The sequence below is a fragment of the Myxine glutinosa genome, chromosome 8 (assembly GCF_964187855.1).
Source record: "Myxine glutinosa chromosome 8, kmMyxGlut1.1, whole genome shotgun sequence".
Taxonomy (NCBI): Eukaryota; Metazoa; Chordata; class Myxini; order Myxiniformes; family Myxinidae; genus Myxine; species Myxine glutinosa.
This window is the reverse complement of record NC_136268.1, coordinates 49,973,642-50,000,494: the sequence shown is the minus strand read 5'-3', so window position 1 is coordinate 50,000,494 and position 26,853 is coordinate 49,973,642. Positions and strand designations below refer to the sequence as shown.

At 48.0% G+C, this 26,853-nt stretch overlaps 1 protein-coding gene across 3 annotated transcripts in view; it reads right to left on the bottom strand.

Moving 5' to 3' along the window:
- LOC137432478 (rho guanine nucleotide exchange factor 7) overlaps positions 1-26,291 on the bottom strand; it is a 147,893-nt gene extending 121,602 nt beyond the window's left edge. For all 3 annotated transcript variants that reach the window (XM_068124448.2, XM_068124452.2, XM_068124451.2), the window contains exons 1-2: positions 25,998-26,291; positions 24,978-25,061 (exon numbers count right to left, since the gene is read on the bottom strand). In XM_068124448.2, the coding sequence (XP_067980549.2) occupies positions 24,978-25,061; positions 25,998-26,162 (249 nt within the window). In that variant the 5' untranslated portion in view covers positions 26,163-26,291. The remainder of the gene's footprint in view (positions 1-24,977; positions 25,062-25,997) is intronic.
- Positions 26,292-26,853: the final 562 nt, after the last annotated feature.

The window sequence follows — 26,853 nt, the reverse complement described above, 5'->3', positions numbered from 1 at the left end:
GAAAAATGGCCTCTAAACGGTGGTTTTTACACCATTTCTGGATCTGATGACTTGCCAGTAACCATTTTGTAAAAATGAATGTGCAGCATCTAACTCAATATGTCGAAATGTCACACACATCCATGCCCGTGGGATTCCCACGGGTGACCCCGCAAGTTTGCATTGACGTTCGTCGATGGACTCGTTCGCCCGTCTCATTCGTTTTCTTGCTGCATCCTGTTCAAGTCTGCGTTCTTCATCGATCGTCTCATTCATTTTGGAAATAGAAGTTTCCACGCAGCGCATGAATTGTCACGATCCTCAAGAGGAATTTGTCTCGTAATCATCAAATGATAAATGGCAAGTAAATTATATTGTGGAAAATTAAAGATTTCAAATAAACCTATTTAAAGTGTATTCGCACATAACTAATTTTAAAAAACGAAGAAATATCTCTCGGTAATTTCCTGAAACATATTTTACTTCCGGCTAATAATGTTGAATTAAATAAAAACGAAGAAATATATGTCGGCATCATTGTTGACGTTTTTGTGACGACTGTCATCAAACGAAAAAGTAATATATCTTAACGGAAAAGCAAAAGCGAATTTTTAATATATATCGACACGTTGCCGTCGGTGTCATGTTGGGCGGTGTATGATACACCATGACGCGATTTTTAAAAATATATCTCTGCATTTTCCCGCGTGTGTGGAATGTTCTCAATTATTGCTGACACCGAGTCCAAAACCATCGATAAAAATGAAATCATATGGTGAGTTAGATTGGAGATAAAGGCGTGAGAGAGACTCAATGGCCTTGAAGTTGAAGTTACAGGCGTTTGAGAATTCATTTCGTTCTATAAACGGCAACTTTCATTGGATTTCCTTCCCGTTTTTTTTCAACCGAGTCGAAAACTATGTTAGCGACTGTGAAAAATGAAATGATATATCGAATTTTTAATATGTATCGACACGTTGCCGTCGGTGTCATGTTAGGCGGTGTATGATACACCATGACGCGATTTTAAAAAATATATCTGCATTTTCCCGCGTGTGTGGAATGTTCTCAATTATTGCTGACACCGACTCTAAAACCATCGATAAAAATGAAATCATATGGTGAGTTAGATTGGAGATAAAGGCGTGAGAGAGACTCAATGGCCTTGAAGTTACAGGCATTTGAGAATTCATTTCGTTCTATAAACGGCAACTTTCATCGGATTTTCTTCTCGTTTTTTTTCAACCGAGTCTAAAACTATGTTAGCGACTGTGAAAAATGAAATGATATATCGAATTTAAAATAGATATCGACACATTGCCGTCGGTGTCATGTTGGGCGGTGTATGATACACCATGACGCGATTTTAAAAAATATATCTCTGCATTTTCCCGCGTGTGTGGAATGTTTGTGGAAAATTAAAGATTTCAAATAAACCTATTTAAAGTGTATGCGCACATAACTAATAAAAAAAACGAAGAAATATCTCTCGGTAATTTCCTGAAACATATTTTACTTCCGGCTAATATGTTGAATGAAATAAAAACGAAGAAATATATGTCGGCATCATTGTTGACGTTTTTGTGACGACTATCATCAAACGAAATAGTAATATATCATAACGGAAAAGCAAAAGCGAATTTTTAATATATATCGACACATTGCCGGCGGTGTCATGTTGGGCGGTGTATGATACACCATGACGCGATTTTAAAAAATATATCTCTGCATTTTCCCGCGTGTGTGGATTGTTCTCAATTATTGCTGACACCGAGTCTAAAAGTAAAACCATCGATAAAAATGAAATCATATGGTGAGTTAGATTGGAGATAAAGGCGTGAGAGAGACTCAATGGCCTTGAAGTTACAGGCCTTTGAGAATTCATTTCGTTCTATAAACGGCAACTTTCATCGGATTTTCTTCCCGTTTTTTTTCAACCGAGTCTAAAACTATGTTAGCGACTGTGAAAAATGAAATGATTTATCGAATTTGATTTGAAATAAAACTGGGGGAGAGCAAGACACCACGGGCCTACAAAACAGGACTCAAAGCTATGCGAGTTAATAAAATGGTGGATATTTGTTTATAGCCACTCCCAGAATGGGTGGAGCTATGGGTGGAGCTACTCTGCAAACCGAGTAAGCCACACCCCGGACAGACACCCAACAGATAGACAGACAGACAGACAGAATCATCTACGGCTATTATAATATAGATATATATATATATATATATATATATATATATATATATATATATATATATATATATATATATATATATATATACAGTCACGTGAAAGAGTTAGTACACCCCATGTAAAGTTTTGACTTTTTCAACATATTTCAACATACAGCTATTTGATCTTCATTTCAACAATATTGATAGATAAATATTGATTGATTGATATTGATATTGATATTGATGTTTGATATTGATTGATTGATATTGATATTGATATTGATATTGATATTGATATTGATATTGTTTGATATTCAATATCAATTATCAATTAATATTGATAATTGATATTGATGATTGATATTGATTGATAGATAATATGATAGATAAATAACAATATTGATAATTGTTTGTGAAGTAAATGTCAGCTCTTTCACGAGCCTCGATTCAGTACCCAAAAAAAAAAAAAAAAGGTGATATAATATAACAAATATCATGAAGCATTTACATTTTGTAGTCCATTGTATAATTTAAATAAACATAAATGCAAATTTCACATGTGGAAAAAGTAAGTACACCCCTACATTTATCACTACTTCAAATACCTAAAATTAGAACCAGGTGCACCAGCTCAGGTGCAAATAATTAGAACATCGTTAGAGAGGATCTTGGAGGAACCTGTCTTATTTAAACCTCAGACATTTAGTTTGGTTTGCTCTTTGTTGTTTAAGTGTGTGGCGTCACCATGCTGACATCAAAAGAGCTCTCTGAGGCCTTCAGAAAGAAGGTTATAGATGCCTACGAGTCTGGGAAGGGATTTAAAAAGATCTCCAAACAAAATTTGGATCTCCAAACTCTAGATCCCTATCATTATCCTAACCCTCCCGGGCTAGTTTTCACTGCCAACCCCATAAATCTATTGCTCCTTTGCCCCCGCTTGTGAGGGATGGCCGAGTTGCCATCCCACCACATCGGGCATCTCTCACTACCAATTTGGCACATCAAATTTCAGCCAATTAAAAATTTGCCAATCACTACCAATCATTCTACCAATCATCAATCTGCCAATCCTTTGCCAATCATCAAATTTTGTTTTTTCAATTTCGGGTCCAAAACACTATCCTCATCACAGTCTACTCACTAGAGCCTCTCGGTGCGCCAATTCATTTCTGAAGCCCGGTTTCGTAAAGCCGAGCAATGAATGCGGGTGCTTGGTGCCGGCGGTTGGATACGTCCGGCATTCGGTGCAGGGAAGGACGCTTACCCGGGCTGAGATCCCACGCACCATCCTGGCACGGAGCCGTCCAATGGCCCGATCTCGCCCTGCCGGAACGCCTCAACAAAAAGGGGTCACCATGACGACCCTTCCTACAGGGCCGCCCGCTCCGCATAGCGGAGCACGGGCGCGGCCGGTCAGAGCGCGGCCCGGCGTGGATCCCGCACGGCGGTTCTTTCGAAACCGCCGCGGTCACGATCCCCGTGGATCCCCGCGGCACGCAAAGCTGCCCGGCACGAACCGAGGGCCCGATTCGGCTATACGTCGTTCTAACCGCTAACCCGGTTAGCGTCGATGCTCCACTTGCATGCTTACACCCCACAGCCCGTTCCTTGCTCATACATCCAGCCGTTCCCATGCTATTTGTCATTGCACCTTCTCTTACACACCCAGGTACACTCATTCCGCTTACAGACTTGGTCACACACCTGACCAACGCACACCTTGGCACACACTCGTCGTTCGTACACCTCACCAACACACCTCTTCGCGCCCCCTCCTCGGTCACCTCCTCTGTGACAACCACAGGTGTGCTCTCACTTGCACACCCAACCACGTGCCTCACAACCAACTCCAGCGTGCATTCCCATACGCGCTCTACCATTCCAGGTGTGCATCCTTCCATTCCAGGTGTACATCCCCTCTCACCTGCCACAACCAACTCACGCTCCGTGTCACTCTCACTACTCTCACCTCCACACTCGGTCGCGCATTCACCCTTACTTTTGACAGCGCACTCTGTACTCATGCACCCGTCCGTTACACACCTTTCTCGCGCATCCTCTTGCGCACACTCTTCCGTCACACCCTCCGTAACACTCACCACAGGTGTGCATGCTTAAGTCACATCTCTTGTAACATTCCCCATCCCGCGCTTCCATGTGCCCCCCCGCACACGCGCTACGACCAACTCACTCTCGACGGCACACTCACTCCTCGGCGCGCACTTTTTTCTCACACACCCCATGGTCGGACATTCTCGCACACCTCCTCTTTCGCACTCCGTACCTGTCGCACACTTCACCTGCGGCCTCTCACGAACACCCGGGTCCACACCAACCCCCAAGCCGACTGAAGCTCCCCTCACATCATATACATTTCCGCGTATATCGCCACTCACCTTGGCACCTCGTCTCCGCACCTCCTTCGCCACCTGCAAACTCTTTATTTGGTTAGCGAGCACATCATTATGAGTTGAGCACAGACCTTGTACATAATCCATCACCTCCTCCTTTATCTCTTTTTTTGTTTCCCTCCGTCTCTTCTTAATTTAACTCACCCCCTCTTCCACCTCCTCTAATTTTTCCTTTACCTCCTTCATTTCCCGGTGCGCCCCCTCTGTCTCTTCCTCTAACGCCACCTTAACCGTTTCTATGTGCGTCCTCACCTCTCGGTCCTTCGTCTCCATTACTTCTGTCACCTCTTCCAGCCTCTTCGTCAACCCCTTATGTACCATCTGACATTCCTTCTTTGTCGCTATTAATTCGTTCTTGATGTCTTTTTGTGTCGCTTTTAACCCCCCGATTATTGCAATGTTCTTTTCCACTTGGTCCACGAGTTCCTTTTGTCCCATTGTCAGCTGTTCTACTCCCCTCGTCAGACCCTCTATGCCCCCCTGTAACCTAGCCGTATTATTCCTCACCTCTTTCTCCATACGCTTCTCACCTTGCTTTACCTCCTCGCGTACCCCCAAGACCTCCTCGCTTACACCTCGTCTGATCTCCTCTCCCATTTCTCCCATCTCTTTAGTAGATGCCGCCCTCATCTGTTCTAATTCATCCTTCTGAGCATCCAATTTCCCTTCTAACCCGATTTTCACCTCCTCTATCTGGTTCCCCATCTGTTTGATTTCCCGGGCGGATTGCTCCCCTATCTCCCGCAATTTGTTTTCCATCTTGTTTTCTAACCCCATTAACCCATTCTTCACCTCTTTTATCCCGTTGTCTAACCCTTCTAATTTATTGTCCAACCCCTCAAATTTACCCTCAAATTTAGCTTCTAGCCCCCCGATTTGATTTCCGAGTCGCTCCCCCATTCTGTTTTCCATTTTCTCACTATCAGCCCTCATTCTGTTTTCCATTTTTTCCATTTCCCTGCTTCTTTTTTCGTTGTCGCACTTCGACTCTGCCATGTATTCGCTGAACCGTGCCATGAACTGCTGCATGTCAAACGGCTGCATGTTAAAGCCCGCTGGTACAGTGGGCTCGGCTACCGCGCGCTTGTGCGAGGCACCTTTTTGCGCCCCTCCAACCACGTGCGCGAGGGCACCATTTTGCACGCCTGAAACCTCCTCAACCACATCATCATTTCTCTCCTCCATTTCTTCCCCCTGGTCTGGGTTACCCCTAACCCCTCTTCTATTTCCCCCACCTGCATCCGATCGCCTTGATTGTCCATGGCACGATTTTCAAATTTAAGATTTTAAATAAAACAAAATTTTGGGCCCACTCGTAATTTTGAGCACGCTATTCGCGCTTCAGGTCCGAATCTCACTCCCAGGCACCAATTGTTATGGACGCGGCTAGGATGTTAATTGGCCGAACGGATGGCCGCCGCACCCGAACAGTTACCCCGACTAACCCGATTCCTGAACGTTGGCCAAAATCGCGCCACAGATATTCAATATGGAAACCTCTAAAGCGACCGAATGTGAAGAGGAAGAAGAAGACGTACAGAGGAATAACAGCATTTATTATTTACACACACTAAAGCAAAAGGAGCAGTCAAGGTTATATACAGGGAAATGGAAAAAGCAGGAGACACAGTGAAATCGTTAGCTTACCTATTAACAGTCTTAATTAACCCAGGGACAAGACACACAGAACAAACTCACGTACACGAATGGGGAAATTGCAGGTTGGTTTTTGCTGGAGGGAGAAGGTCGAACCACAAGCTGGAAGGCTTGGCAGGGCGCACAGCAAGCCGGCCCTTGTCAGGCTGGGAGCGAGCAGGGCGACGTCGGCACACGTATCTCGTTGCACGCAGCAGGGGCTGGTTGTCGCTGCACGCCTCGGGCTCTTTTGGTCCTCCCCTTCTTTTCCAAATCGTCTGACGCGTCTTTCTCTCTCCTTGCGCGTCTCTCGTGGGGGCGTCGTCGTGCGGGTTATATATGCCACGCCCTTGAACCTTCGCGAACCTACTCGATGTTTCTCTCCACACCCTCTCCAAGTCCAACCCCTTGTTCTTGGTTGGTTGAGTGGGGCTGACTCACTCCTCCCCTCTATGACGAGGTGGGGACACGCCTTTCTTCTCCGAGGTTACCTCGTGCGTAATGGAGTCAAATGCAGCAAAGTGGACGGCAGATGAAATGCAGCAAAGTGGCTAAAGGAGTCAAAATGCAGCAAAATGGACGGGAGATGAAATGCAGCAAAGTGGCTAAACCTGGCACTTGGAAGATGCCATGGGGCGTCGGAGGGACCTGTCTTATTTAATTGATGCAACGTAATGAACTAGTGGGCCACAGAGCCTTATACTAACATGTATTAAGGACATAACTACGAGGGGAATTTAAGATTGGCTACGTGTATGCGATGGATTAACTACGGGCGACTTTTGATCTTTATACTATTGGAGGGTGATATTTACAAGATTTACAGCATACAAAAAGGGGAAAATTTACATCAGATTACCCACACAATTCCCATATCCCCAACAATATATATATATATATTTATATATAATGTGTAGCGACCCATGGGTCCCCCAAGCAAGACCGGCATCAGAATCTCCTTGCTCCAGCCGGTGACGTCACCGGCGGGGATTCACGGCGCCAGAGTCGCTGGTCACGTGACCGCCAAAGCGTGCCGCGCATGTGGGTATAATGAGCTACACCTGTGGATCACGTGACCACCGAAGCGAGGCGTGGCTTTCGGTTTCGGTTTCTGGTTTTGCTTTATAATGCAGCCCGATAAACGGGCTTTTCAGAGTTTCAGTGTTCCCGAGTTGGTTTTACGAATAAATATCTTCTCGGACGAGTTTGTGCCTTGCCATCCTTTTGTCCGTATTCTGCTGGAGCCCGGACCCCTTCACTGGTGACCCCGACGTGATCGGCCAGGGGTCATTTCGGTCGGGTCATCCGGACCCCCCTCAGGTTGACCTCCCTGGACCAAGTCCATTCTGGGGGGGCGTGTGTAGCGACCCATGGGTCCCCCAAGCAAGACCGGCATCAGAATCTCCTTGCTCCAGCCGGTGACGGACAAAAGGATGGCAAGGCACAAACTCGTCCGAGAAGATATTTATTCGTAAAACCAACTCGGGAACACTGAAACTCTGAAAAGCCCGTTTATCGGGCTGCATTATAAAGCAAAACCAGAAACCGTAACCGAAACCGAAAGCCACGCCTCTCAAGCGAGGCGTGCTTCGGTGGTCACGTGATCCACAGGTGTAGCTCTATATACCCGCACGCGCGGCACGCTTTGGCGGTCCAGATCAGACTCCAGACCAGATCAGACTCTGACTCCAGATCAGAAGGTTGCATGTTCATATCACGTCGAGAGCCCCGGCTCTTCACTGGTGACCCCGAATTTGAACACGCAACCCCGACTGCCCCCGCACGGATGCGGGGGCTGCGAACGGACACGGCAAGCACGCCCTAGCCAGGGAAGCCACCTAAGCTGGTGACGCCGGCTTCTCCCGCACGGCTTCGGGCGCAGTTTCGAACGCGGTTTTGAAATGCCGGAGTTTCGGAAACGACGACGGCCATGACTATGAGGTTCGCGCACCGCGCTCGGCTCCTCCTCTACGACCAGAGGGGCGAGCCTACTCCAAGACCCTCCGACGGCACGGCCGCTTCGTCACCCTCACGCAACTACTACTACAACTACAACCGCAACTACCTCTCCGACCCTGCATCCTTGGGAGGCCCGCGAGGAACCTCGGCAGCCTCCCCCGAGGACTTGACCAGCCCCTCGGTTGGCTCACCCGCTTTTCGCGTGCACCGCTCGAGCCTTCTCGGCACTGCACCCGCGAACTGCAACCTCAGGAGGCCCGCAAGGAACCACGGCAGCCTCCCCCGAGGACTTGCCCGGCCCCTCGGCTGCCCCCCCCCATCCTGCACCCCCCGTCCACTACACCCCCCGTCCGACCATCCACCACCACACCGGACCCAACCCCTCCCCCCCCCACCCCGCGACTGGCCAGGGGTCGTTTCGGTCGGGTCATCCGGACCCCCCTCAGGTTGACCTCCCTGGACCAAGTCCATTCTGGGGGGGGCGTGTGTAGCGACCCATGGGCCCCCCAAGCAAGACCGGCATCAGAATCTCCTTGCTCCAGCTGATGACGTCACCGGCGGGGATCCACGGCGCCAGAGTGGCTGGTCACGTGACTGCCAAAGCGTGCCGCGCGTGCGGGTATAATGAGCTACACCTGTGGATCACGTGACCACCGAAGCACGCCTCGCTTGAGAGGCGTGGCTTTCGGTTTCGGTTTCGGTTTCTGGTTTTGCTTTATAATGCAGCCCGATAAACGGGCTTTTCAGAGTTTCAGTGTTCCCGAGTTGGTTTTACGAATAAATATCTTCTCGGACGAGTTTGTGCCTTGCCATCCTTTTGTCCGTATTCTGCTGGAGCCCGGACTCCTTCAATATATATATATATATATATATATATATATATATATATATATATATATATATATATATATATATATATATATATATATATATATATATATAATGGTATCTGTAATCTGGTTCTCCAAACTAATGAGCGGACAACATGACGTCATCGCCATGCACGTCCGCCTTGCCTGCAAAGTTCCAGAGGAACCATCTAGCAGTGCGTCATTACGGATTATAAATACAGATACTGTCACAAGTGCATGCAAAACTCACAGTTACCGACCTGGTTTCGCCCTTGTTGGGGCTTCATCAGGGCAACGCAGTGAGGCTTTCCATACACTTGTAACTCTGTGACCCTTTCGGTTTTTATATCAGTCACTATGCGACCTTCATATCATCAGTGGAGAACCGCCAGCAAGGTGTCCCATACAGCTGCTGCTGCACCTTGCTGGGAGCGATAAGCACCGCCTGCCACGCGGTGACGTTATCTCTGGTATCCACTCATCATATGGAGTCGACCTGGTTGCGGTTGGGAGTTACTAATAATGGTATCTGTAATCTGGTTCTCCAACCTAATGAGCGGACAACATGACGTCATCGCCATGCACGTCCGCCTTGCCTGCAAAGTTCCAGAGGAACCATCTAGCATTATTATTAGTTAGAACCATTATCTAACCAGAGGAACCATCAAAGTACAGAGGAACCAATACCATTATTAGTAACTCCCAACCGCAACCAGGTCGACTCCATATGATGAGTGGATACCAGAGATAACGTCACCGCGTGGCAGGCGATTGGCTTCACAATCGGGTATATAAGGGTTGATGCGTTCTGTATTAGTGGAAAACAACTGCTTCACGTCTACAAAAGTTATTGCCGCTTCCTCCGGAGATGGTCCGTCAACTTGACAATGCTGTTTGTCATGGAGTGGTGGCTTTACGAAATTCTGGCATGAAACAGCGTGCTATTGCTTGGCAGTATGGCATCACTCAAGGTCAGGTGTCAAAGATCCTGAAATGAAATGCTCAGAGGGGTGTCCCTACTCCAATACTGAGGCCAGGACGTCCACGCAGAACCACAAGGAGAGATGATCGCCAGCTGCACCGGTTAGTCTGCAATGGCCATACCAAGTCAGCTAATCGGCTTAGGGCTGAGTGGCAGCAACTGACAAATGTGCCTGTATCCAGAAGGCGAGTCAACCAACGACTGGTTCAAGCAGGCTATCGTGCCAGGCGTCCCCTGAGAAAGCCACGCCTGACCAGACAACACAGCCAGCGCCGATTGCAGTGCGCCAGAGAGCACCGTCAATGGCAGCCAGGACACTGGAATCACGTGATCTTCAGTGACGAGTCTAGATTTCTGGTCTATCGTCAAGATGGCCGCGTCCGAGTGCACAGCCAAGTGCATGAAGCCCACAACGAAGATTGTATAGTGCCAAGAGACCAAGCTGGAAGTGGTGGGGTGACCGTTTGGGCTGTTTTTCATGCAGGGGGCAAAACTGACCTGGTTGTTCTTTTTTTTTTTTTTTTTTTTTTTTTTTTGTATACAAGATCGAGGCTCGTGAAAGAGCGAACATTAATCACACAGAAAGACAAACAGACACATAAAACAAATAACATCGGGAGCGGTAGACAAGATGGGGAGAGAGGGGGAAGGACACAAACACAACATTTGAGAGCAGGGACCGAGAGACATGGAGACATCGAGAGATCTGTGGGAGGGAGAGGGCTTTGGGGGGGAGGCATGTGAAGGGGGGGAGGCATGTGAAGGGGGGGGGGGGTGGGAGAGGTATAAACATATGGACACTGCCAGGATTTCCAGGAAAGAAGTTGGAATTTCAAACAAGGTGGATCTGGGGTGAATTAGTGGGGGTAGAAAAGATCAAGGTTATGGATGGGGGAAGATAAGAGATGGTGGTGAACAGCTGTTTTAAAGACCTGGAGGGAGGAGAGGGATTGAAGGGAGTGTGGGAGTTTGTTCCACAGGCGGGAGAAAAGAGGAATGAAAGAGTGAAGGTGAGCAGAGAGCCGAGATTTCGGCAGTTTAACCATCAGAGGGTTGCTGGCAGATCTTGTGCGACCTGTAGGAATATTTGGGGGACAGAGCACAGAGAGAGCTGGGGGAGCAAGGCCGGAGAGGAGTCGGTAGAAGACAGAAAGGCCACCTACCTGCCTGCGGTGAGTGAGTGAAAGGCCCTCAGAGATAGCTTCATCGCGGGAGATTCCAATGATTTTGAAAGCTTTGGATTCAACAGCGTGAAGCCGAGCCAGGTGTGAGGCAGGAGCACCAGCCCATAGGGGAGAACAGTATTCCATTGAGCTGCGGATGAAAGCCTTGTATGTGGTGAGGAGCTCAGGTGTGCCGAGGAAGGACTTCGCACGACGGAGGATGCCCAGTCGGCGAATGGCTTTGGAGGCCAGCTTGGAAATGTGGTTTTCCCAAGAAAGATCATGGCAGATAGTGAGACCCAAAAGCTTGAGTGACAGAACTTCTTGGAGAGGATTGTTGAGAAAGTAGATGGGAGGGTTGTCCAGTCGATCTTTTCGGAGAGACATAGTAAGAGAGTGAGATTTGTCAGGATTGAAAGACATGTTCCACTTGTTTGACCAGTCTGTGATTTTGTCCAGGTCTTCAGAGAGTGAGGAGGCTGCAGACTGCCGATCTGAGGGAAGAGGAATGGAGCGGCAGAGAGTGGAGTCATCAGCAAAGAGATAGAGAGGATTTTCCAGAGAGTCAGAGAGATCATTGATAAAGACCAGAAAAAGCACAGGGCCCAGCACACTTCCTTGGGGAACTCCAGCCTGAACAGGAAGGGGAGATGAGAGAAATCCATTCAGGGCCACACGTTGACTACGACCAGAGAGGAAGTCCGCAAGCCATGCATGGAGATTTCCATGGATACCATAGGAGGAGAGTTTGGTGAGCAGAGCTGGGTGCCAGACCGTATCAAAGGCCCTTGATATGTCAAGGGAGACAGCTCTGATTTCCTGTTTGGCATTGAGGACCTCCATCCATTGTTGAGACAGCAGAAGCAGCATGTCCAGAGTAGAGTGACCTGGTCTGAAACCAAATTGATGATCAGAGATCAAGCCATTGGAGAAGAGGAAAGATTTCATATCCGAAGCAATGATGGATGCCATGACTTTGCTGATAATTGGGAGCAGGCTGATTGGTCTGTAGTTGCAAGGATCTGTTTTTGCACCTTTTTTGTGTAAAGCGGTAATGTTAGCTGATTTCCAGGATGCTGGCAGATGACCTTGAGCAAAAGATAGGGTGAAAAGAACAGAGAGAGGGTGAGATAGAGCGGCAGAGCAGGATTTTAGGACCTGTGGGCTGATGCCGTCTGGTCCAGTTGCAGAATCAGAGTCGAGGTTTGACAAAAACTCCTCCACCTTGTCAGGAGAGAAGGACACAGAGTCCAGGAGCAGTTGGGTTCGACTGGGAAAGGTGGGAACAGAGAGAGATGGGTTTGGGACTAAGGATTTTGAGGCGAACACAGAGTTGAGGCATTCGGCTTTGTCACGTGCGATGTCAACTGTGTGGCCATTTGAGGTAAGGGAGGGGATGGAGGGGGAACAAACACCAGAAACGGATTTGACCAGACGCCACCAGGATTTGGAGGAAGGAGACAGGTTTGAGAGTTCATTCTTGAGTGAGGAGAGATAGTGCTTCCTGGCACTCCTGAGGGTAGACACACACTTGTTCCGAGCTTGGTGGAAGGAACTGAGATTTCCTTCAGTTGGATTAGCCTTCCAAGAGGCAAAGGCAAGTTGTTTCAGGGCAACTGCCTCACCACAAGATTCAGTGTACCATGGACGGGAGGAAGGGTAAGACAATTGAAGGCGAGATGGGATAAATCTGTGCATGAGAGAGATCAGTTTGCTTTGGAAGAATTCCCAGGAAGAATTGATGTCAGAGGCAGTGGAGATGGGAGACCAATCCAGACGATTGATGGCTGCTTGAAGACCGTCCCAGTCGGCCTGAGTGAAATGCCAGACTCGACGACGCTGAGGAGGCTCTCTGAGAATGGCCAGAGAGATGTCCACTTTGACAAGCACATGATCAGAAGAACCGATTGGAGCAGAAGAAGAGCAGCAGACATTAGCAGGGAAGTTTGTCATAACCAAGTCTAGAAGAGAAGATACTCCATTGGCTGAGATCCGGGTCGGGAAATTGACAGATTGTGTCAATCCCAGTGAGTCACAGAAGTCCTTTGCTGAGGTGCCATGACTAGTGAGAGAGGAACCCACACCCAACCAGGTGGCATGATGACAGTTGAAGTCACCACATATGAGGAAGAGAGAGTTGGGATGAGTGGATAGAAGTTGGTCCATGTTGTCAGACATTGAAATGTAGATGGAGTCATCACTGTTTGGGGGACGGTACAGAACACATATGAACAAAAGGTGGGAGCGGAGAGGAAGCCGTAACCAGAGGTACTCCTGCGGGTGAGGAGGAAAGAGAGCAGTGCAAGGAGAGTGAGGAAGAGAGTTTTTGACAAAGATAGCCACCCCACCACCAGGCCGAGGCTCAGGTCTATCATACCGGAGGAGGGAGTAACCAGGAAGAGATATTAAGGAATCAGAGACATCTTGAAGGAGGAAAGTCTCTGTTAAGCAGATCAAGTCTGGATTGTCAGAAGCAACCTGTATGGAGAGATCAGTCAGGTTTGAGCGAAGGCCCCGGATGTTTGAGGTCCATATCGTTAATGAAGAGAGAGGGGGAGCATCGGGTACAGGACAGGGGAGGGGAGGAGTAGGGTAAGATGAAGGATGAGAGGGGGAGGTAGGGAGAGCAGTTGATAGTGTTTCAGATGTTGCAGAAGAGTTCCAAGAAAGGGAAGGATGAGGAGGATGAAAGGTTTGATGGTGAAGGGATGCGGCACAGTGAGGGGTTGTTTGAGGGGGGGCAGAGGAAAGTAGAAGGTTTGGGGGGGTGGAGGTATGAGATAGAAGGGAGACGAAGTGGGGAGGAGGCAGCTTGGAGGAGGAGGGGGGAGGAGAGAGAATTGGAGAGGAATGGTATGGGGGGAGAATTGAAAGGGAGGGATTGGGGGGGAGTTTTGAAGGGGAGGAGTGAGGGGGGAGTTTAGGAGGGGAGGGGCAAGGGGGGAGTTTTGGAGGGAAGGGGAAAGGGGGGAGATCAGGAGTGGAGGGGCAAGGGGGGGGATTAGGAGGGGAGGGGCAAAGGGGAAGTTTAGGAGGGGAAGGGCAAGGGGGGAGTTCAGGAGTGGAGGGGCAAGGGGGGAGTTTAAGAGTGGAGGGGCAAGGGGGAAGTTTCGGAGTGTAGGTGCAAGGGGGGGGATTTGGATGGGAGGGGCAAGAGGGGAGTTTAGAAAGTGGATGATTAATGAAAGACGAACATTGATAACAAATTGGGTTTGTTGTGATTTTCAAGTTAGCAATCCGATTCAGAACGATGGAGGAGGGATGGAATGAATGTGAATTTAGACCATGTAGTGAGGGAGATGTATAAGATATTGAATTTCTTTTTTTTGAAGTGGAATGAGTTGGAGAGGAAATTGAGAAAAGCCTTTTAAATAGGAAGAAAAACAGCGTGTTGTAATATACCACTGAATAAAAAACAGAAGGGGAAAGGTTAAACATATTTAAATAATATTTAAACAGAACTATGAACAATCTTATATGCACAAAAATACCAACGGGGGGAGAGCCGAGAGGGACCACCACGAGTCGCGTGAACAGGGCAAACGGTGGATGGCAAGGAGATAATGGGGGTGGGGCGAACAGCACACCTGGACAGAAAATACAGGATGAGACAACAGTACACGTGGAGAAAAGAAAATAAATGTTTTTGTTTTTTTTGTTTTTGGGGGGGGGGGTGGGGATTTAGAACGTTAGACAGTATTATGTTCGGGGTAGAAGGGAAAAAAACAAGAGCCAAGCAAAACACGCTTAAGTTAATAAAACACCGACGGGGGTACAACTACAAGGCCACACACGAGGAGCAGAACACGATTAATTAAATACGAGTTACAGGAAATTCAAACCAAAACTAACTATAATCAAACAATATCGCATGGACGATAAAATAACGAGTTGAAATTTGACAATCTATCTGGGGAAATGGGGGAGAAACACGTGGTCGAAGAACGAACGAACGAATAAGAATGAATAAACGAATGAGCACAGAGAAGGTAATGTCTTTTTTTTTGGTTTTTTTGAGTTGAGATTTACATAAGGAAGTAGGCTTTGGGGTGGAAAGACTGCGAAAACAGAGAACGAAAGTTATTGGATCACAAACGACAGGCGCTGAGAGAAAAACAAAGCCTCAAGGTTGTACAGTGTACACTGTACAAGACCTCAAGACGACACGAATTAACACGATTTTCAATACAGGTATGAAAGATTTGCACCGAAAATCTTTGACGGGACAATATACGTACATACACCATAAAAGAAATACAGTTATAACGAAAATACAAATTGGAACAATTACTTAACTTCGATTTCGATGGAGAGCGTGGAGAGCTGCGAAAAAACGAACCATCGCCAGCAAGACCGGAAACGGAAGTTCTGAATGGAAACCTGAACCAGTTCAAGTACAGGGTCAGTCTGGAAGAAACATTGCTTCCATTTGCTCATGCAGCCTTTCGAGGAAACTTTGTCTTCCAAGATGACAATGCACGGCCTCATCGTGCTCTCATGATCCAACACTTTCTTGCTGACGGTGGGGTAGAGCATATGGAGTGGCCTGCCATGTCCCCGGATATGAATCCGATAGAGAACTTGTGGGCAGACTTAACGTGTCAAATTGACCACTTGGAGCAGCAGCCTACCTCTGTGCGTGAATTGCAGCAGACTATTGTCACTGCATGGCAAGCGATTCCTGTCCAAACCTTGGCAAATCTCGTGAACAGCATGCCTCTAAGTGTACGTGCTCTCCTGATTGCTCGTGGGGGTTACACAAAGTACTGAACTGTAATTTTACTGTCCGTAATCCCAGTCATAATTTAGCTTTTGTTTTTGTTGAAATTTTTTTTGGCTAATGTGCAAAATAAAGAGATGCTTCTGGAAAACGTACAGAAGTTTAACACAGTACTGTCCGTGAATTGAGTTCGATATCAGTTCACATCACTTTCAAGGATCAATTTATTTGCTTCGAAATGTCAAATGTGGTTTTTGTTTCTTTTAAAGGTCACATTAACAAAATCTAGAATAATTTCAACATAATTCCAATGAACGTTTGGTTCTAAGTCATCTTGAAAAGTAAGTTCACCCCCACAAAAAAAATATTCCATATTAAATGCCAAGTCTGTATATATATATATATATATATATATATAATATATATATATATTGTTGCGGATATGAGGATTGCATTTTTTTGATTGTGTGTATTGTAGTGGCAAATTGTTGTGTAACATTGGTTGGATATGGCCCCTCCTGCCTCCAGAGTTGTGTAAAGGTAAAGAGGGCGTCCCGGTAGTTATTCCATGAAACACCACATTGAAGGACACGATAAAACCCTTGTTCAGTAGCTTATATCTTATTATGTGTTTTAGAGTAAGGCCTTGTCTTCCATTAGAATAATACTCCATTGCACCGAATCAATTAAGAATAGCTCCCCTTCAATACTTCCATTTCCCAGCCAAACTCTCCATCTGCGGGTAAAGCAGTTCACAAGCGTGGGGTGCACGTCCTCTCATTTCGCTGCTATAGTGAATATGTGCTCCGTGCTCTGTTTGAACAGGAGGGGCGGGGTCGCCCGGGAGAGGCAAGCCCAGGGCGCGCCACGAAGGGCGGGGCTGTTCAGCCCCATGCCCAAATAAGGAAACAAGCCGTGGCTCGCCACGAGGGGCGTGCCGTCGGCGCCATGCCCAAATAAGGAGACAAGCCCGTGGGATTACCATACAAGGTCACGAAACAGAGCACGGGGGGGGGGGGGGGGGGGAGGGCGGTACCGAAACCGAAGAGGGCGTGTCACACCCGCGCTGAAGGTTTGAACAGAAGGGTGCGACGATCGCTGGAACAAGCTACACCAGAGATACGGCAGATGAGTCCAGGTGCGTAAGAGGGTTGGCAGTCCACCGGGAGAGAGTTCAGAGTAGCACCGGAGTTGCGTGAGAGATACGAAAAGCCTTTGACAAAGAGCCGCTTCAACCAGCCCCGTTTCAACCCGCCGAGTGACCCTGCCGGCGTGCGCTGTGAAGCCGAATACAAGGAGCTGCCGGCTCCTCGCTTCCCGCCCGGAGTGGACCTGCTCGCTGTGCCCTGTGATCCCACCTGCTCATCCCTCCAAACGATTCCTACCCTTCCATCCATTTGCGTACGTGAGTTTGTTCTGTTCGTGCTGTCCTGGGTAGTAAACTAAGTCAGTATAAGCTAGTAATTTGCACTGTGTTACCTGCTTTTTCATGTCCGCTGTAAATACCCGTGACTGCTCTTTTTGCTTATGTGTGTGTAAATAATAATAAACCCCGTTACTCTTCTGTACGTCTTCTTCTTCTTCCTCTTTGCATTCGTCGTCTTAGTCTTTTCCACATTGAATATCTGTGGCGCGATACGGCCAACTTTTGGGTGAATCGGGTTTAGTCGGGGAACAACTGTTCGGCCGCGGTGCCTTCGCTCGGCAAACAACATCCTTATCCGCGGACCGTAACAATATATCATGCCCGCCCATCGTCATCAAGGGTGGAGCCAGAGAGCCCGTGCCCACCAATCGGACTGCGGAGAGCGACCCGATGGGCGTTTCCTGGAGGCCGGCGGCTTGATCGCTCGAGGCGTTATATAAGCACGCGCGGAAGCCTTTGAGATGAGTTCTAAGAGTTGCGCCAGAGACGGCAGATGAGTCGAGACGAGCCCTCGGAGAAAGAAGGGAGACGCGTCCTGAGGTGAGCCAGAGAAGCAGCTTTGGCTCCACCAGCAGTTTGGCTCCACCAGCAGTTTTGGCTCCACCAGGCAGCGTGGGCTCCACCAGGCAGCTTCGACCCATTACCCCGCGGGAGCCAGATTGCGGTGGCATCGGTGGCCGTCGAGGTCCAGCCCGACGTCCCGTGCGGGATCAAGCTCCAGCCAGCTCCGTGCCTTCCTCCCCTTCTCTGCCGGCCCAAACCATTCCAGCCAATCGTTCCTGCCTCCATTCCCCATTCGAGTGAGTCCGTCTTTGTTTGTTCTGTCCTGGGTTAAGTAAGACTGCATAGGTAAGCTAAGTTTCACTGTGTCCTTCTGGTCCGTCCCTCTTTCTGCCTTTATTTTATTATCCTTCCTTCTCCTTGGTTTCTTTTGGTTGTAAATAGTAATAATAAATCATATTCGTATTTCCTACCTCTTGTCTTCTTCTTCTTCACATCCGTCGTCTTTGTCTTTTCCAAATTGAATACCTGTGGCACGATTTGGCCAACGTTCAGAATCGGGTTAGTCTTTGTTAACGGTTCGGGCCGCGGCTGCCATCTGCTCGGCAAATTAACATCTTATCCGCGGTCACGAACGAAGCTGCTCACCAGCCTTTCCAGAGGTCGCGGTGCAGCTTCAGGGACCACGTCGGTCAGTAGTAACAAACGAGGGGACTAATCCCCCCTCAAAGGGGAACCATAGGCCGACGTTGGGTTCCGTAACAATATATATATATATATATATATATATATATATATATATATATATATATATATACGTATATATATATATATATATATATATATATATATATATATATATATATATATATATCTGTGCAGTGTCTGTCCTGTCCTGTGTTGCCCTGTGTTGTGTTGTCTTGTCACTGAACTACTTTCTCAAACTTTTGTGAAATCGTACCAAACTTCTGGTATGCACATATCTCCCCCGTCGGTATGTCCTAAGGGTATTTTTTTTGAAAATTTTTCCAATTTCTTTTATTATTTTTTGGGGAATGTTTTGGGGAATTTTTTTTTTTTCAACTTCAATTCTTTATAAAAAGTAATATCACGTATATTACAAATACATTTGTGCAAAATAATTGTTTGAATTATGATTGGTTTAAACCATGACAAAACGGCAACTCGGGTACATTCATTTATCTATATATCTACACATCTGGGCAGTGTCTGTGTTGTCACTTGACGACACCCTCAAACTTTTGTTTCCGTGGTTGTGAAGTGTTTTTAATAACGTTGTGGTGGTTTTGAATCACGTGGTGGTGAGGTATTTTGAATTATGTGGTGGTGAGGTGTTTTAATTTCGTGGCTGTGAGGTGTTTTTATTACGTGTTTTATGGCTGTGAGGTGATTTAAATTTCGTGGTGGTGAGGTGTTTTAAATTATGTGGTGGTGAGGAGTTTTTAAATGACGTGGTGGTGAGGTGTTTTGAATTACTTGGTGGTGAGGTGTTTTGAATTACGTGGTGGTGAGGTGTAATCGTCCCAAACTTCCAGTCTGCACCTACCCCTCCCCTATGTGTGTGCTGAGGGGTTCTTTCTTGAAAAAAAAACATTCAACCTGAATCTTCAACCTAAATTGCCTATAAAAATGTAATAGCACAAACACAACAAATACATTTGTGCAAAATAATCGTTTGTATTATGATTGGTGTAAATCATGACAACACAGCAACTCAGGTGCAGTCATTATCCTCAGCTAAAACAAGCCCGTTCCTCAGTACCGACGCTTGGTGAGGCAAGCCGCAGCGAGCCGAGCCAAGCTAGTATATATATATATATATATATATATATATATATATATATATATATATATATATATATATATATATATATATATATATATATATATATATATATATATATATATATATATACACATACATATATATATATATATATATATATATATATATATATATATATATATATATATATAGTCAGACCCCGACATTCACCGTCCCAACATTTGTGCGTTCTGCGTATTCACAATTGATAAAATGCGACCTGCTTCGACATTCACACCCTGTAGTCCGGAATTGGTGGTTTTTCGGGGACGAAAAAAAAAAATCTCCCACCAGCTGTGCACATAACATTTCCAAAAGCATTTTCCAGCATCAAGTATGAAATCACTTGCAGCCGAGCATAAGCAATTTCCCACTCGCTGTGCACACAATAGTTCTAAAAGCATCTTCCAGGCAGTCATACATAAAGCGGCTGTGTAAACTATCCCCCACCACATGATTCGACATTGTCGACATTGTTTTTGACTTCAAAGGGGTATTTGCAGTTTTTCTGATCTGCTACGACATTCACGGCCCTGTGATTTGCGATTTCACGGTTTTCCACGGGACTTTTTTTATTTTCCCTTATGAATCACAAACCAGAGGGAACATATCCGCCCTTTTCCCATTGAAACAATGCTCCCACATTCGCGGCTCCGACATTCGCGGCATTTTCCAGGAACGGATCCCCCGGCTGAGAGAGCTCACGATCAACGGTCGCTCGGCCAGATTAAGGAGGTCACGAGTGCCTAACGTTGAATCACTCATTTCATTACATGGTCCCGAGTATTGTAAGGTGACAGACAGGTCCGGGAACTTGCTCAGGAATGTGGACTTAGCTGGTGGTTGCGGTCATTTTGACACAACCCGAGGAACATGAACCGAGCAACCACAACGGGCCACGACCGGGGAATATATACAAACACACACACACACACACACACACACACACACACTCAAGAGCCCCCTTTTATCAACCCGAACAACGGGGTGGGCAAGGCTGGACCTACCAATCAAAGCTGTGTCCAGAAACTCAAACACTTGACTTTCCACTGTTGGCACATTAAATCAAGCAGCCTGGCAGCACATGCTGCGGCGTTAAGGGGTGTATGTGTAAGTGTGGGGTGGGGGACACTGCTTAAGGTGATCTTTGCAATGAAAACCAATTAAGGTAAATCGATGTAATACAAACAAGCATTATTGTAACTATCTGAACCAACAGAACAAATGTGACAAAGTGTTGGAAAGAGGTTGGGGCTGAGGAGAAGGGGGAGGGAGAGGGTAGGTGTGGGGATGTATATCATGTAACAATGGAAATCCAAACTGGGTAGTACAGGTTATATTCGTTATACAGTATGGCAAATCCACTTTTCACAATGGAGTATCCCTGGTGCGTTGAGTGGATCAAACACTGGCGGCTAATCCACAACATCCTCCATTAGCGATGTAACTGTTTCCTCCACATACCATGCCTCTGGAATCCGTCTTTTGGCTTTATTGGGGCTTGCACCCAAAATGCCAGCATAGGGGAACATGGCCAGCCTTCAGCCTATGTTTGTCAACAGTAGATCTCCTCGGATAGTTACGTTTGATGACCTTGCGATGTTCAGTGATACGTTGGCTGACTTGAGTAGCATTGGGTGGGATGATCCTCTGCGATGTTCCTTTCACTACGAGGGAAAGTTTGGCACACTACTCGTTTGATGTTGCTCAAAATTGGTACCTCATTCTGAATTGTTAGAAGAAAATGAGAAGCTGATGGAAAACGTGAAAGATGAGGAAGTTGTTGTGGTAGGAGGAGACCTAAATGGACATGTGGGAAGGAGTATGGATGGTTTTGAGGGAGTTCATGGGGGTTATGGATATGGTGTGACAAATGGAGAAGGTGAAAGGATTTTGGAGTTTGCTGATGGAGCTGATTTGTTGATTTGTAACATTCTGTTCAGTTCCAGAAAGAGGATGATAAGCTTGATACATACACGTCAGGTGGGTCGACGACAACTGTTGACTACCTGATGGTGCGTAGGCGAGATAGGGGGCACCTCCGGGACACAAAGGCAATCCCGGGGGAGGAGGCTGTCTCACAGCACCACTTGGTTGTCTGCGACACAATGGTGAAAGGTGCGAGGAGAGCTCAGCGGGTGAAGTACCAACCAAGAATGAAGGTGTGGAGGTTGAAAGAGGTGACAGTGAGGGAGGCATTAAAAGAGAGGCTGAGTAGGGTAGAGGATGATGTGGTTGAGCTTGAAAGTGGTTGGATGTCAATGAGAGAAGTCTGTTGGGAGCCGTTTGTGAGGTATGTGGATGGACAAAAGGATCACCGAGGCACTCGGAAACATGGTGGTGGGATGATGAAGTTGGAAAGAAGATTGACGAGAAGTGGAAGAAGTTCAAGGAGTGGCAGAAGGCGAAGGGTACGGGGGCAGAAAAGGCAGAGCATGAAAGCTATAAGGCAGCCAAGAAGGCTGCAAAGAAAGAGGTAGCAAAGGTGCAGGAGGCATGTAGGAAAATGTTCGGGTCTCCATGTAGGAAAATGAACGCTTGGATTTGGAAGAGGGTCAGAGAGTGGTATGCAGGATTGCAAAGCAGATAGCGAAAGAGAGGTGTGATGTGATGGGGGTGAGTTGCTTGGAGGATGAAGTGGGACAAATCGTTGTGGACCCAGATGGAATTAAAGGAAGATGGAAAATATATATGGAAATGCTGTTGAATGCAGAGAATGAATGGGATGGCAACATAGAGAGTAACCCAGATTTAGGACCGGCAGAGAAGATAACTGAGAAGGAAGTTGAGGAAGCGATAAAAGCAATGAAGAGTAGAAAAGCGGGAGGGCTGACGGGAGTTATGGGAGATATGTTGAAGGCAGCAGGAAGTTGGGGTGTGAAGAGAATGACAGAGATCTGCAACCTGGTGGTGAAAGAAGGTCGCATTCCAGTGGATTGGGAACTGAGTACCCTCGTCCCTCTATACAAGGGGAAAGGTGACCCTCTGGACTGTGGCTCGTACCGAGCGATAAAGTTATTGGAGCATGGAATGAAGGTATTGGAAAGGGTGTTGGAGAGGAGGATAAGGAAGAAAGTGAAGATTGACGAAATGCAGTTTGGATTTATGCCAGGAAGAGGAACGACAGACGCGCTCTTTATTGTGAGGCAGTTGCAGGAGAAGTACATGGAGAAGAGGAAGAAGTTGTTTATTGGGTTTGTTGATCTGGAGAAAGCATTCGATCGGGTTCCACTTGAAGTAGTGACATGGGCAATGAGGAAGTTAGGAGTGGAGGAATGGTTGATCAGAGTAGTGATGGCAATGAAGGAAGTGAAGGACGGGGAAGACCGAGAAATACATGGCTAAATGTGGTGGAAAAAGAAATGCGGGCAGGGGCGTTAACAAGGGGAGATGCAGAAAATAGGGCAAAATGGAGAAGATTGTCATGGGGACCGCAAGGCTAACCCCCGCTCAAGCAGGGAAAATGGCCTTAAAATGCCTGTTGTTGTTGTTTGTTGTATTCTGAATACTTTCAATTCGATCTGAATTTTGTCAATTATGGAACCTTTATAGTGCACCTGTTGTGAAATCGCCTATAGAGAGAATAATGTTCACAGATTTGTGGTGTGCTGGTGCACAATTACACCCAAAGAGGGCTTCCCAATGTTTTACAAACAAGGTTGGTTCATCAGCACCTTAGTTTTCCACCAATTACAAGAACCTTCCTTTTACATCCATTGCAAGAGTTCTTATTTGCCAATCTGATTGGTAAATTATATCCAAATATTAAAATAACAGTGACAGAGCGTGGTGTGAACTATTCAAAAGCAGGTGAAATAATGAACACAAGGGATTAAACATTTACTTGTCATAAACATCACAGTGATAAGGACTGTCGCACCCCCCCCGCCCCCCCTACAAGTGCAACGGCAACCAACCCCCGTCCCTCCCGGTGCAAAGGCAGACACCCCCTCCAGCACAGAGGTAGAGGCCCCCCTCCAATGCAAAGGCAGAGACCTCCTCGTCCAGGCACAGTGGCAGAGACCTCTCCCCCAAAGACGCAGCTGCAGAGCCCCTCACCCGACGCAGCGGAGGTCACCCCCCTTTCGGTGCAGCAGTAAAGACCCCCATACGGTGCAAAGGCAGAGACAGCCTCTCCAGCGTAGTATAGACCCCCCCCCCCCCTCCAGCGCAAAGGAAGATATCTCTCCCCTCCCCTTCCCCCATGCAGCGGCAGAGACCCCCCCTCCCCCAAAGACGCAGCTACAGAGCCCCTCACGCGGCACAGCGGCAGAGCGCCCGTCTTTATTGTGCAGTGGCAGTGGCAGATATCACCCCCCACCCCCCAGGTGCAGCAGCAGACACCCCCCTCCAACGCAAGGGCAGAGACCTACCCACTCGCGATTGGCGACACTTCACACAGACATGCATTTGTTTATATAAGACATGCATGTTTCATCATGTCACCGCTTCTCATGGAAGCAGCAGCAGAGACTCCCCTCTGGCACAAAGGTAGAGACTCCCGCCCCCCAATCCCCACTGGTGCAAAGGTAGACACCTCCTCCGGCGTAAAGGCACAGACCCTCACCCCTCTGGTACAAAGGCAGAGCCCCCACCTCCTCGACACAAAGGCAGAGAGCCCCCCTGAACACAAAGGCAGAGAGCCCCCCTGAACACAAAGGCAGAGAGTCCCCTCAACACAAAGGCAGAGAGCCCCCCTCAACACAAAGGCAGAGAGCCCCCCTCAACACAAAGGCAGAGAGCCCCCCTCAACACAAAGGCAGAGAGCCCCCCTCAACACAAAGGCAGAGAGCCCCCCTCAACACAAAGGCAGAGAGTCCCCCTCAACACAAAGGCAGAGAGCCCCCCTGAACACAAACGCAGAGAGCCCCCCTGAACACAAAGGCAGAGAGCCCCCCTCAACACAAAGGCAGAGAGTCCTCCTCAACACAAAGGCAGAGAGCCCCCCTGAACACAAAGGCAGAGAGCCCCCCTGAACACAAAGGCAGAGAGTCCCCCTCAACACAAAGGCAGAGAGCCCCCCTCAACACAAAGGCAGAGAGTCCCCCTCAACACAAAGGCAGAGAGCCCCCCTCAACACAAAGGCAGAGAGCCCCCCTCAACACAAAGGCAGAGAGCCCCCCTCAACACAAAGGCAGAGAGCCCCCCTCAACACAAAGGCAGAGACCCCCCCCCCTCTGGTGGAGAAGCAGCGCCCCCCCTTCCCTAGAACCAAAGAAGGACCCCCACCCCTCAGGTGTCAGATCAGACCCCGAGCCTCTACAAAGCTCAGAACCTAAAAACTAACAGAGGCGAACGTCACACTCACCGACAGCCGACTCACCTCAACGTTCACCCCCGACAATCCTTTGAGGAACTGCCGAATATTAGTCACGCAGTCTTGCTCCGACTTGGGCTCCGAAATGACCTGGGAAACAAACACCACGCCATGATCCCCGGGCTTGTTTGCAAAAAGGAAACGGAAACCATTGTCCGGAAGCGATGTTTTTTTCACCCCTTCACCAGAGACGCTGACATCATCTGGCCGCGAGTGACGTCATCATTCATACCATTTGGGGAAACCCCACGCCCCCTCCCCACACCATTTACACGATGATGTCATCCTTAAATCTCACAGTCGGCGATTCCAGTAGTTTTGAAATCATCCAAGCGTTTGTCATCACAACATTTCCCCCGAATAAACGTTTACAAACTACAGACGCACAACGTGAGGCGCGAAATGACGGGAAAACGTTTATTTCCTTTTCGAAGGAGATGTGGAAAGGTCTCGTCCACCAAATACATTTAATAATATAATTATTTGGTTCATTGGTTCATTCAATTCCAAACCGACTCGTTCCTCCATTCTTGGTTTGTAACGGCATTTTTTGCGCCTTTTCTAAGCGTTTCTGAACGTGTCAACGTGTGAATGACACACACTGTGTCTGTGACGGTCAACATGGGCTGTTTCGTCATTCATCGAGACTGTGTGAATGAACGACGCTGTGAATGTACTTTTAACTCTGATCATCAAGTAAATATCAGTTTTAAAAAAAATTAATAAAAAATTTAATAAAACATTTTTCTTTTTAAAGTATCCTCGGGTGATTGAGACACAAAGGTACGTGGTGGTGGTGGCATCGACAGCATGAATGACCGCCATCGATCAGCTGGTACTCTACTGTACCCAAGTACCATGCACGGTCTGGGTCTAGATCTTCGGCCCGGGTACATGTACCAAAAAGACGACAGTGGTCCGTTACAAGGGTTGTAGTAACGTAAGGTGATCGTGGTTCCTTTAGCCAAACCCCCCTCCCCTTCCCTTCCACCACCATGATCGGCCCACATGGCCGGGAGCACTCACCCGTTCGATGGATCCAGGCATGAGCCGCTCGAGCAGGCGGCAGAGCACGACCCCATCGAGCAAAGCCAAGCGCAGGAAGCCCTCGGGGTCCGATATTCGCTTCTTGGGTGAGTGCAGCACGCCCAGCGTAATGAGCCACGTTACGGTTTGTTCGGCGGAGCTCATCCCGTGCACGACCCGTGAGCCCCGGGGTCTATTCGCACCTGGCAGGGGCGCCGCCCGCGCTCGCCTCGGAACCTGTCACTCGTCCGTCGCCATCGTCACCGCTCCCCGGCGCATCCGGACCTCGGGAGCCGCCGCCTCTGTTTCCAGCGCCAAATCTGCTCCCTCCCGCCCCCCAGAGGGGCTCCCGATCGCGGCTCGTCCGTCCCGTCTGGAGCCCGAGAATCGCGAACAAGGAGTTTGTTTGACAAAGCGCCGCTCAAATCGCGTCCCCCCCACCACCACTTTCCTCGCGGCCGGTACAGGGCCGGTACAGGGTGGTTCCCTGCGGAACGGCGCGGACGGGACAGGGACGGGCGGTGCCCGGAGCGGGGGAGTGGGGCGACTGCTGGGGAGAAGAGGTGTTGTCGAGGGAGACGGTGGGGGGTGTAGAGGCCGTGTTGCTTTTGGGGGCGCGGGTAGCGTGCCGAGACAATGAATGCCGGATGCGCTGCGACCTTGTTAACCAGGTCTTTGTTTACCTGCGCACTACGTGCGTTCCTCAACGGTGGGATCATCGTCTGGAAAATCTGGGACAAATCTCGGCTTGTCAGTTAAGGTCCCACGACGCACACTGTACGTGATGTAACGTGTACTGTACATACCGTACTCGTGTATAAACACTGCAGGAAAGGCAGCAGCACTGACCACGACA